General features: G+C 38.4%; 1 protein-coding gene across 1 annotated transcript in view; it reads left to right on the top strand.

Annotated features, from left to right (window-relative positions):
• The first annotated feature begins 10,477 nt into the window (after positions 1 to 10,477).
• Positions 10,478 to 13,663, top strand: part of UFL1 (UFM1 specific ligase 1) — a 63,773-nt gene continuing 60,587 nt past the window's right edge. Inside the window, exons 1-3 of the mRNA XM_043438980.1 lie at positions 10,478 to 10,671; positions 11,849 to 11,994; positions 13,352 to 13,380. Of these exons, the coding sequence (XP_043294915.1) occupies positions 10,595 to 10,671; positions 11,849 to 11,994; positions 13,352 to 13,380 (252 nt within the window). The 5' untranslated portion in view covers positions 10,478 to 10,594. The remainder of the gene's footprint in view (positions 10,672 to 11,848; positions 11,995 to 13,351; positions 13,381 to 13,663) is intronic.

The following is a 13,663-nucleotide window of genomic DNA, read 5'->3' on the forward strand; positions in this document are numbered from 1 at the left end:
CTTTCAGCATTCATTTTACATCAAGTCAGCAGTCTTCCCAGAATGGGTTAAGGAGGCAGGCCTGAGAACATCAGTCAGGAACCTCCGCTGTCCGCAGAATCTTTCAAGGGGGGCTTGGCAAGGTCAAAACTATTTTCAAAATAGTACTAAGACATTATTTGTCTTTTTCACACTTATTTTATCAAGAGTATATAGTGAGGTTTTCTGGAGACTGCATGATGTGTGGATAGCTTAACAAATTGAATTAAGAAACTAGCTACTTTCTATTGACCTTTTAAAAAGACACTAAAACGGAGGGCACAGTTTGAATATACCTCTAGGCTAAATGCTTATAGTCTTGTAACCAAAATTTAAACCTGCCTCAATTTCCCTATAAAGCTGCCTCTGACCTTCAAGGATACTTTAGCTTTCCTCTTATCAGCATCAATTTACAGCTTCCTAGCCAATTAAGTGAACATATATGCAAACAATTCAGATAATAAATTGCTATTACCCTAAAAAGATTGTAAAGTTCTAGTTACCAATCACAATAAGAAACACTATACTTCCTCATCAGGCTTTGTAAACCTGAAAAGTCAATCTTTTACCACTCTTAGTTTTGAAGTCTCCTTGTTCACAAGTTATTTGCTTCTTAATCAATAAAATATTTGTATCAAGTAAAGTTCTCTGAATTTTCTTTTGGCAAACCCAAATGTTGCAACAATTTACAAAAATGTGAAACAATACATTCTTCTCAGTATTTTTTTTTTGTTCTAGAAGACTGATAACTTTACCACAAATATATATGTAAACAAGCATTTACTGAAGACATTTTCAATGATTATTTTATTTCTGTTTTAATTTTTAACATGATAAACATTGTTAGATATAACCCATATACAAAACTCTTTAGGAGATACTCAAAATGTTTAAGACCACGAAATATTCCTGGAGTAAAAAATGAGAATCACTAAGCTAAAAAGGACAATAAAAAGGGCAGTTCAGTTCAGTCGCTCCGTCATGTCTGACTCTTTGTGATCCCATGGACTGTAGCACGACAGGTTTTCCTGTCCATCACCAACTCCTGGAGCTTACTCAAACTCAGGTCCATTGAGTTGGTGATGCCATCCAACCATCTCATCCTCTGTTGTCCCCTTCTCCTCCCACCTTCAATCTTTCCCAGCATCAGGGTCTTTTCAAATGAGTCAGTTCTTCGCATCAGGTGGCCAAAGTATTGGAGTCAGCTTCAGCATCCTTCCAATGAATATTCAGGACTAATTTCCTTTAGGATGGACTGGTTGGATCTCCCTGCAGTCCAAGGGACTCTCAAGAGTCTTCTTCAACACCACACTTCAAAAACATCAATTCTTCTGTGCTCAGCTTTCTTTAAAGTCCAATTCTCATATTCATACATGACTACTGGAAAAACCAAAGCTTTGACTAGATGGATTTTTGTCGGCAAAGTAATGTCTCTTCTTTTTAACATGCGTCTAGGTTGGTCATAATTTTTCTTCCAAGGAGCAATCATGTTTTAATTTCATGGCTGCAGTCACCATCCACAGTGATTTTGAAGCCCCCAAAAATAAAGTCTCTCACTGTTTCCATTGTTTCCTCATCTGTTTGCCATGAAGTGATGGAACCAGATGCTATGGTCTTAGTTTTCTGAATGTTGAGTTTTAAACCAATTTTTTCACTCTCCTCTTTCACTTTCATCAAGAGGCTCTTTAGTTCTTCTTTGCTTTCTGCCATAAGTGTGGTATTATCTGCATATCTGAGGTTATTTCTCCCAGAAATCTTGATTCCAGCTTGTGCTTCATCCAGTCCAGCATTTCTTATGATGTACTCTGCATATAAGTTAAATAAGCAGGGTGGCAATATACAGCCTTGATGTACTCCTTTCCCAATTTGGAACCAGTGTGTTGTTCCATGTCCAGTTCTAACTGTTGCTTCTTGACCTGCAAACAAATTTCTCAGGGAGCAGGTCAGGTGGTCTAGTACTCCCCTCTCTTTAATAATTTTCCACAGTTTGTTGTTATAAAGAAGGCAGAGCACCAAAGAATTGATGCTTTCAAACTGTGGTGCTGGAGAAGACTCTTGAGAGTCCCTTGGACAGCAAGGAGATCAAACCAGTCTATCTTAAAGGAAATCAACCCTGAATACTCTTTGGAAGGGGCTTCTCAGGTGGCTCAGCGGTAAAGCATCTGACTGCAATGCAGGAGACTCAGGGTCGATCCCTTGGTTAGGAAGATCCCCTGAAGAAGGAAATGGCAATCCACTCCAGTATTCTTGCTGAGAAAATCCCATGGACAGAGGAGCCTGGTAGGCTGTATACAGTCCATGGGGTAGCAAAGAGTGGGATACGACTTAGAAACTCCACAACAACAATTCTTTGGAAGGACTGATGCTGAAGCTGAAGCTCTGATACTTTGGCCGCCTGATAGGATGAGCTGACTCACTGGAAAAGACCCTGATGCTGGGAAAGACTGAGGGCAGGAGGAGAAGAGAGCAACAGAGGATGAGGTGTTTGGAATGGCATCACTGATTCACTGGACATGAACTTGGGCAAACTCTGAGAGATGATGAGGCACAGGGAAGCCTGGTGTGCTGCAGTCCATGCGGCTGCAGAGTCGGACATGACTTGGCAACTGAACAACGACAAAGGTTAAGAAGAACAAGCTCCTTCCTCTATGTAGTAGGAACACAAAACCAAAAACAAATGTTTTCTCTTTCCTCTTTTGGACTGCTAGTCCCAGGGAACACCTATGATGTCATGACTGGGCAACATCTTGGAACACACACAAAAAAATTCTCAATAGAATGAGAGGAATATGCGTGATGGCTACACAGATAGACAATATACAGATCTAGAGGTACAGCCCCAAAGTTCGTTTTCTCTTTTCACTTCCATCTGACATATTCTGCAAACCAGAATTACCTTTCATCAGTTCCTGGCTCCTGAGAAATTAGGATTTCTATCTAATTTTCCTGGCAAAATTCCCCAATCAGAGAGATTTCTGACATCCTTGATCAGTGACCCTTATGTTTCTGATACCACTGCCCACAGATCTTTTTACATGAGGTTATTTCTCAGAGATATGGCCTTGCTCTGGAATGGCAAATATATTTCATAGCAAGTGCCAACTCTGATATATTGTTAGCGGTTGGCTGGAACATTGCAAAGAAATCTGAGGTATTTCCAGGCTTAGCAAAACAAATGCCATCATTGATTAGTGGTCTGACCTGAGTCCTAGATGTGTTAGCTTGTATATGTGTGTTTGCTGACCCTATAAAATCGATTAGAACTGCTGTGGTCAAACAGCTACAGAACAAGACAATAAATGTTCAGTACATGAAAAAATTACCCAAAAATATAGCTACTATGGTGGATAATAACAGATATCAATGACAACATCTCCCTCATGAGCAAACTCAATTCATTTAAAATATAAGCATAATGTTTTAAGATTCAAAACAACAAACTCATCTGAAAGAGCATAAGATTTGCCTTAAAGGTTTGCAATTGCATAGCTTGTATATCTGTATATATGAAGACATTTTTACCTTTCACACGAACTAGGATAGATGCCAACTACTCTTGATTATGGCATTTTAGGAACTTGGCTGAACTTACTTTCGGCAGCCATCTCCTGAGAATGAAATTTAGGAAGGTGAAGTTTAAGGTTGCCAGCTGTGGCTCTTGACAATCCCCAGGTGTTGTCCCTGCTGCTGCTGCAGTGTGGCATCTGCTGCGAAGTCCTATTCCTTTATAACATGTCATCCGGTTGGGGTAATTAATAAACACTACATAGAGGAAGAAGGAGGAAGCTGAGAGAGGAGGAAGAACAAGAGAGAAAGAAGAAAGAAACCAAACAATGACACATACTGAATGATATCACTTATATGTTGAATCTTAAAAAAATATTTTTTTTTTAACTCATAGATACAAATACCAGACTAGTAGTTGCCAGAGGTAAAGGATTAAGAGTGGGTGAAAAGGGTGAATGTTGTGAAAATGTACAAAAAAAGAAGTAAAAGGAGAAGGAAGATGATAATGATGATGGTGATGACAAGGAGAAGAACAAGGGGAGGAAAGGAAAAAGACACAAGCTGCTCCTGGAGATCTGAGCCAGCCTAACTTTCCCCTTGCTCGGCAGGAAGCACAGATATTACGGATTTCTTTAGAATGTGTTCCTATGTCTATTAACTCTACACACGACTGCCTTAGCACTGATACAAGCTGGCAATATATTCTTTTAAAGCATATTTTGTTGGTGAAATAGAAGAATTTTCAGCTCCTTGGAGAACAAAGCTCAAGCCCTGACGAGAGCACTAACTTGTTCTTTTACGAATTTGCCTTTTTGTCATTTTGCCTGGGAGTTACACTGTGGAGAAGAGTAGACAGGAAAGCAAGTGTTGCCTGGAGCTCTAATAAATCTGCCTCTAAATACAGTATTGTGAAGGAAGTGGGAGAAAAGTGAAACCAGAAAAGACTAATATAGAATTTGTTCCCTTGGAAACAAAAGAATGCTTAGTGCTTTTGGAATAAATAGTAGCACAAAAGGTGTGGCTCTAAAATGAAATTCTGACAATATAATCACAAATAACACTAGTGAGGAATAAATAGGGAGGATAAACATAAAATTTTATAGTTTACAAGGTATTTACATGCATTTGACTCCATAGGTCAAGACTACAACCATTATATACCAAAGATAAATTGATGGGAACCAGAAGTGACACTGGTTATTGCTTTACTGATGAGGGTAAAAGGTCACAATGAGCAGAAATTTGCTCCCTTACCTCCCAACAAAAATGACAGATATCAAAAGGGAATTTTAAGTCTTATATTGGAGTAAGAAGAAAAAGAACAATATGCAAAACAGGACATATTCTAAGATAAATCATTAAGTAAATGACTTCGTACAGTTTAAATCTTTAAAATGGTGGTTAGTAGAAAACAGTGTGAATTTCTTAAGAGTAAATCTTAAAAAATTTACTCCTCCTCAGATTAATAAATTTGAATTATGAAATTCTATAAACCAGGTGATATTCCATGATCTTCCCCTTAAACAAAAGGACTAGCATGGTGTGGTGCTAGTGGTAAAGAATCTACCTACCAATGCAGACTTAAGAGATGTGAGTTCATTTCCTGGGTCAAAAGATTCCCTGGGGGACAGCATGGCAACCCACTCCAGTACTCTTGCCTGGACAGAGGAGTCTGGCAAGCTACAGTCCATGGGGTCAAAAAGAGTCGGACATGACTAAAGTAACTTTGTATTTAAGACAACTATAGCCATGTTATAGTTATGCTAACTCTTTTTTAAAAAGTAAATGAATCACACTATTAGATGTTCCTAAATTTCTTCTGGCTCTAAAATTTTTTAAATCTAAGATCCTATTGTATGAGTGTCACTAGTTATCACAGGTATATATCCTTGATTCACTCTTAATCAATTTTGTTATTAAGTTGAATACTTAATCGCTATAGAAGGCAGGTGATGGCAGAAATAACAATGTTGAATGACATAGTTAATTTTTGAACTAATCTCAGCTAATTAGTTGAGCTTAATAATAGTTTGTTCTTCTTGGTATCCCCAGGGCATACCATAAAGTCTGGCATATAGTAGACCTCAAACACTATTTGTTGAAAGAATAAGTGAATGAATAGGTCAAAAATAACAAGGTGAAACTTATCAAATAAAATTAATTTGTTCAGGTACAGAATAGACTGAACTTGGTTTGATAGCAATTTAGATAAAGACCAGTCAGATACAGTTCATTACCAGATCAATTTAAGCCAAGAGTCCAATTAACAGAAGTATAATATCTGGGGAAATTAATCTCACTGTCATCGCTCTAGTCAGACTATGAGTAAAATACTAAATTCCTCCTGGGTATCACTTTCTAAAGCTGACATTGCCAAGCTAGAGTTTAACATGAGAGGGTAGCCAGGATATTTAGAAATCTGGAGATCTTGTCAGGAGATATAATTGAAGTATCTGAGATGTTTAACTTGGAAAAAGAAAGCAAGAGGGACATGCTTTGAATATGTAAAGAGTTGTTTATCATGGGAAAGATATATTAGAGTCATCCTCTGAGTCATCCAAGGAAAGAATATTGAAGTGACAGGGAAAAAGATCTCGCTTTAGTATAAGGAAGGAATTTCTAACAGTTAGATTTGTCCCAAACAGGATTAATCTGCCCTGCAAAGAAGGGAACATTTCATCATTTTAAGTGTTCAAGCAAAAGTACATAATCTGCCAGGAGCTGGCAAAGAAATCATTGCTGTGGATGGGTATTAGCATGAATGATCTGAAGAGCCTTTCCTGCCCTGATACTCTCTGATTCTATAAGCCCTGAGTGATTCACTGCCTGTCTCTTCAACATCATAATAATCTCTATTTTCATTGACTTTTCTTTTTATTTAATACCCAATTAATTCTCTTTGTTCTTTCTCCCATTACTCTCATTTGCTTGTGAGGTAGTTGTACAATCAAACGTTCATTGAAATCTCAGAAGGGAAAAAAGAAATTGCCTCTTAATAGTCACAACCAGGAATTCCCTGGCAGTCCCATGTTTAAGACTCCATTCTTTCAATGCAAGGAGCATGAGTTCTGTACCTGGTTGGGGAGCTAAGATCTCACACTCCACACAGCAACCAAAAGAAAAAAAAAAAAATCTCAACCTCTTTGCCCTAAAAGCAAATGGACTTCTTCCACCCGGGACTCATGCTAGTTTCCTGAGACACTGATGCTTTCTATGTATAGGATTATAGTGCCATTTTTGATGGTGGGATTGAGGTAATTGTTAAATCCCAAAGGGCAATAAGATAATGTTAGCTATGTAATTAACAATATCTTTGTAATTTCTATACAGTAACAAATAGTAAACACTGACTTGCTGAAAATACTCATTTTGCCATTGTTTCATTTCACTTTCCTAGTTGAGTTGAAGAAAGTTTATCTTGGAGGAACTTTACAGGATCACATCCCCTGCCATCTCAGTGAAGCCAACAACCCACGTTACAAATGTTAGAATATCTAATTAGCCTTAGATGAATCTAAGGATGGTGCCACAACCACATACTAGTGTAGTTGAAAAGACCTTGAGTCCTTTCCACATAATGAACATGTCACAATCTGACTTAGGCTTGTAGACACAGACTGTTAGAAAATATTCTAGAGAATTGAAATGCTATTTTTCAAATCTACACAAGCTTATTCTTAAAAGGAATCTCTCATCTCTTATTCAGTAGCCACTTGTGCTATTTACCATTAGCCTATCAGGTAATCTATCAGATGTTGGCCAACACTGAACTATTTCCCATTCAAATTTTTATCCCTTATTCAAAATGACTGAAATTATAGTTATGATACGTGGCTGCTAACTGGAGGTGGTTGCTTTGAATCTCATGATCCCAGAGTCTGAACAAATGTGTGCCCTTATCAATGGTCTAAACCAGAGCCATCCGATAGAACTTTTGGTGAGGATAAAATTGATTTTCTATACAGTCCCATAAGCTATCCATGAGCCACATGTGGCTATTGAGATCTTGAAAGGTAGCTATTGTGACTAAACAACTAATATTAAATGATACATGTATTTTTAAAGACTACTTTTAGAGCAGTTTTAACTTCACAGCAAAACTGTGAGGAAGATACAGAGACTTCGCATATACCCCATTCCTCCACACACATATAACCTCTCCGTTATCAATATCCCACACCACTGTGGTACATTTGCTATTAAAACAATCGATATGCTTACATTTATTTACACATCAAAACGACCCAAAAGCCCATAGTTACATAATGGCTCATTCTTGATGTTGCACGTTCCATTTATGTGAACAAATGTGTAATGACGTCTCTCATTATAGTATCATATAGAGTATTTTCATTGCCTTAAAAAAGCCTCTGTGTTCCACCTGTTCATTCCTCTTCCCTTCCCAAATGCTGCCAACCATTGATTTTTTACAATCTCCATAGTTTTGCTTTTTCCATAATGTCAGGACATTGGAATTATACAGTATGTAGGCTTTTCAGATTGGCTTCCTTCACTTCGTAATATGCATTTAAGTTTTCAGCATATCTTTCCATGACTTGATAGCTCATTTCATTTTAGCATTGAATAATATTCCATTGTCTGTATGTACCACAGTTCATTTATCCATTCACCCTTTGAAAGAAATATTAGTTGCTTCCAAGTTTGGGCAATTACAAACAAAGATGCTATAAACATCCATGTGCAGGTTTTATGTGGACATAATTTTTCAGTTCCTTTGAGTGAAATACAAGGAGTGTGATTGCTAAATCACATGTTTAGAGCATGTTTAGCTTTGTAAGAAAGCGCCAAACTGTCTCCAACATAGCTGTACTATCCTGCATTACCATCCATGAATGAGGATTCTGTTGCTGCACATCCTAGCCAGCATATGGTGTTGCCAGCATTCCAGATTTTAGCCATTCTGATAGTTGTGTAGTGGCATCTCATCGTTTAAATTTGTATTTCTTTGATGGCATATGATATGGAGCATCTTTTCATATGCTGCTTTGTCATCTGTATATCTACTTTGGTGAGTTATCTGTTAAAGTTTTTGGTTCATTTTTCTTTTTTTTTTTTTTAATTGTTGAATGTCATGACCTCTTTTGAAAAACAGTTCTTTATCAGCTGGGTTTTTCGCAAATATCTACTACCATGCTGTGGCTTGTCTTCTGTTCTCTTAACATGGACTTATGCAGAGCAATTTTTAATTTTAATGAAGTCCAGCTTATCAATGATTTATCTGTTGTGCCTTTGTTGTTGTATCTAAAAAGTTACTGACATGCTAGAATTCATCTAAATTTCCTCCTGTTATTTCCTAAGTGTTTCACAGTTGCATTCTTCATTTAGGTCTGTGATCTATTTTCAGCTAACTTATATGATGAGTGTAAGGTCTATGTATAGATTCTTCTTTTCTTTCTTGCATGTGAAAGTCTAGTCGTTTCCATACCATTTACTTAAAAGACTATCTTTGCTCTATTGTATTGATTTTGCTCCTTTGTCAAAGATTATTTGACTATGCAGGTTTATTTTTGGCTCTCTATTCTCTTTCATTGATATATTTGTCTATTCCTTCATCAATACCACACTGTCTTGATTACTGTAGCTTTGTAATTAGTCTTAAATTCAGGCAGTGTCTGTCCTTCAACTTTCTTCTTCTTCAACACCATGTTGGCAATTCTGGGTCTTTTGATTCTCCATATAAACTTTAGAAAGAGCTTGTTGATATCCACAAAATTAATTACCCAGATTTTGATTGGGATTGTACTGAATCTACAGATCAAGTTTGGAAGAATTGGCATCTTGACAATATTGCCTGTTCCTATCCATGAATATTGACTATCTCTCCATTTACTTAGTTTTTCTCTGATTTCATTCATTAGAGTTTGTAATTTTCCTCATGTAGATCTTATACATATTTTGTTAGATTTATACCTAAATATTTCATTTAGGGGGCTGTTACTGAAAACAACATTATGTTTTCAATCTCAACTTGTTTGTTTCTGATATAATCTTTATTTTAATTCATTTAAATGGCTTCATCTGTATAGTGACTATCCTTTTAGGCAGCACAAGCTGTCCCTACAAAATACAATCTTGAATTGAGCACCGAATAATTGATTTTTTTGAACTGTGGTGTTGAGAAGACTTTTGAGAGACTTTGAGAGTCCCCATGAGAGGACTGCAAGGAGACCAAACCAGTCACTTCTAAAGGAAATCAGTCCTGAATATTCATCCGAAGGACTGATGCTGAAGCCGAAGCTCCAATACTTTGGGGAACTCACGCAAAAAAAATCTGACTCATTGGAAAAGACCCTGATGCTGGGAATGACTGAAGGCAGGAGGAGAATGGGACGGCAGAGGATGAGATGGTTGGATGGCATCACCGACTGGATGGACATGAGTTTGAGCAAGCTCTGGGAGCTGGGGAAGGATAGGGAAACCTGGCATTCTGCAGTCCGTGCGGTCATAAAGTCAGATACGGCTGAGCTACTGACCTAAAAATATTATTGGAAGGAAAATCTTCGTTCAGGTTTTCCCGTAAGATGTTACGGGAAAATCCAAAGGAACTCTGTGACCCATAGCATGATTCCCTACACAAATCAAACCGCCCTATCTTAACAGAGAAGAGGTAATGTTAACCGCAGTTTGGAGCACAGGTCCTCCCCCGCCTCCCCAAAATAAATCAAACAGAGGGCAGGGGAGAAAAAAAAACACAAAAAAACAAGAGTGGTTAACTTGATTATCACTGCGCCAGAATATTAGGAATAATGCAAACAAAGACTTGAAGTAACACTTTATTAACTTGGCTTTCCGGCAGACGAGTACAGAGACGGACGGCCTGGCTCTCCGCAGCCGCGCAGGGATCCCACGCCCAGGACAAGCCTCCCGCGCGGGGAGGGCGGGGCTGCGGCTTTTCTGGCCCCGCCCCCGCCGGCGCAGCTCGCGCACGTTCCGTAGCCGCGTCGCGGAGAGTCTCTTGTCCCTCCGCGCGGCCCGTTCCGCCTCGGCTCCCGCGGCCTTTGGGCTGACGTGTCGGCGGTTGGTCGGCGGCTGGGCGAATAAGGCCGAGATGGCGGACGCCTGGGAAGAGATTAGGCGTTTGGCGGCAGACTTTCAGCGGGCGCAGTTCGCAGAGGCCACGCAAAGGTGCCTGACCCTCCCTCTCCGTTTGTGGAGTCCACAATAGCCTCGGGGGGCCACGCCGGGATCTGAGGCTGCAAACCCCAGGCCTTGGACCCCGGACCTTCCCATCCCGTCAGCGTTCCCGCCCCTTCCCTTCCTCCCAGAGGCTGGAGTGCGGTTTCCGAAATAGTTCTCGGTGGGGAAGACCTAGAACATTCCTTCCCACCCCCCCTCCAAGCCCCAGCCAGGTGCAGGCGAGGCCACCCCACCTCGACGGCTGGGACTGGTGACACCCCTAAGACTATCCCTCTGATCCTTGCTTAACGGTTAGCAAGTCCCTGAAGCATCATTGACTGTGATACACTTCCTTAGAGCTTGAAAGGAGAGGCTAACCCCAAGGTGCAGTATTTTGCAAATACTATGTTGACTCCGTAAACATTTTGCCTTCTTGTTCACCAGGATAGGTGTGCTAGGCCAGAGCCATACTCCCGTCTGTCATTTTTAGGGACTCCACAGACATTTGACGTTTTGGGGGGTGTGTCCTGAAAAAGCCCCTAAGTTTGCTTTTTACTTTTACCGAACACATATAATGGTAATAGAACCCCTTTTTATCTGTTGACTACTTCTTGCCTTGTTCCTTCTGGAGCTGAAGACTTTAATCACCTGATGCTGTGTTTTGTATCACCGCTTAGCAAACGAGGACACTTAGTTAAGTGTTTGTGTAACTATCAGTTGCAAAATTATGGTTTTCCTGGCCTAGCCAGGTGTCCTGCTTACAAAGCTTATACATAGGAGTGAGGCAACTGTGCATTTAATAAAAGAAAATTTTGTGTGTTTTTTTAAACTGAAGCGAAAGTGGAAATTGAAACAAAAGTAGGACATGTTTTTTCTTCTACTTGCATTACATGTCCTTACTTTTCTATTCAGATTTGAAGATTAGAAGCAGGCCTAAAAGAGCAAACTCGAAATCTACAATAGACTTGTAACAATGAACTACGTGATTTAAGTTAATGTAAACCTGTTTACTCCCTAGAATTTTTTTAAATGTTTTGAATTAGTGTTATACGAAAAAAGATGCAGATGCTGTAATATAGAAATGATGACTATCCAAACCTTTTAAAAACCCATTGTCATACATCTTTTTAAACATATTGAGCACTGGATGTAACAAATTCATTTTTAAAACTTCTGTTTCCCTCAGATTGTCAGAGCGGAACTGCATTGAGATTGTGAATAAATTAATTGCTCAGAAACAGCTAGAAGTAGTTCACACACTTGATGGGAAGGAATATATTACTCCAGCCCAAATTAGTAAAGAAATGAGAGATGAGCTACATGTTCGAGGTGGTAAGTAATTCCTTAGTTTTTTCTTCTGTTTCTTCGGAAAGGGGCCTGGGCATGACCTTTTAAACCATAAATCATAAATGATTTGGAGGTTATAGTACACCCTTCTTAATTGTTAATTTGATAATCAGCCTTAATACTTTTCAATAGGTTTGGGTGAACATTATATAATTTAAATGAAGTCAAATATTGTCACTTTACAAAATCGCATTTTTTTATTTTGAGATATGTGTTCTGTTTGTGAATTAATTAGCTCTTTTCACAGTTCTTGAATTTATTGGGTGACTCAGGTGGACTTAGCTGTCTGTTATCAGGTGATAATTATGAAAAGGGAACAGAGGTTTTAAATTACAGATCGTTGAAAATCAAGACTGTTCTATCATGTCTTTTTAAATTTTGTTTGCAAATTACAAAATAATTTAGTATGGTGTTATATCAGATTGTAGGAAAAGCTACTACAAACACACAAAAGTTTTTGTTTCCATTGCCTTTTTGAAATATGAAGAAATTCCTGAGCAAATTTGAACACTGTTTGATTAAAATAGATGCATCTGTGAAAACAACTTGTTAGATATTATTAGATACACCTTTGGTGTTTGTTTTTTATCTTACTGCATAGTCCTAATAAAATACTAGCTATAGTTTGAAATGCTTAACAGATATTCTTTAGCTAATAAGTAATAACCTACCAGTTTCAAATAATTGAAAATACATTATCTGAATTTTGTTGTTAATATGTCTTTGGTCACAGTAGATAAATTGTGAAGGGATGAAAATAATCCTCGTAGGTCTGCCCAACTCAGTATCAGCTGATGCTGGTTATTAGTTTGATATGACAAATGAAACTTTGAAAATAAGCTATCCTCTATATTTTAGCCATGGATACTTATGCTAATAACTTGTCTTTCAAGACATTAATTACTGTGGCCCTGTTGGTAAAGAATCCACCTGCAATGCAGAAGACCCTGGTTCGATCCCTGGGTCAGGAAAATCCGCTGGAGAAGGGGACAGCTACCCACTCCAGTATTCTTGGGCTTCCCTGGTGGCTCAGATGGTAAAGAATCCGCCTGTGATGCGGGAGACCTGGGTTCGATCCCTCCCTTGGGAAGATGCCCTGGAGAAGGAAACAGCTACCCACTCCAGTATTCTGGCCTGGAGCATTCCATGGAGAGAGAAGTCTGGCGGGTCACAAAGTGTCGGTCACGACTGAGCGAATCTCACTTTTCACTTTCATTGTGTCCTTTGCAGAAAGATTTATGTTTTGGATTTTGAAATGTCCAAAACATAAATCTGTTGAAATTTGCAGTTTTGGGCTGGTATGTACTTACTGATAACTTAAATGAATGTCTTTTTTTTAAAGGTCGAGTAAACATCGTTGATCTGCAACAGGTAAATTTCAGCTTTATAACAGTTTTTACTTTGATTTCTCAACTTTTATGTTACTAATTTTTTCAGTGCCTTAAGTAGTCACTTGGTATTGGTATCATATTGTGTTTGTGAAGAAATATATGACCTTCACTGATACATTTAATCAGTTTAACAAGTTTTTCTTTCTCAGTTGACTTGCTTATACTTTATTCTTTAAAATATAAACTAATAGTTACCATTTTATGTAATTATAGAGCTTATGTAATTTTGAGAAAAATCACTAGTTTCTCAGTGACTGGTTTTT

This window comes from Cervus canadensis, chromosome 20 (assembly GCF_019320065.1).
Source record: "Cervus canadensis isolate Bull #8, Minnesota chromosome 20, ASM1932006v1, whole genome shotgun sequence".
In the NCBI taxonomy this organism is placed as follows: Eukaryota; Metazoa; Chordata; class Mammalia; order Artiodactyla; family Cervidae; genus Cervus; species Cervus canadensis.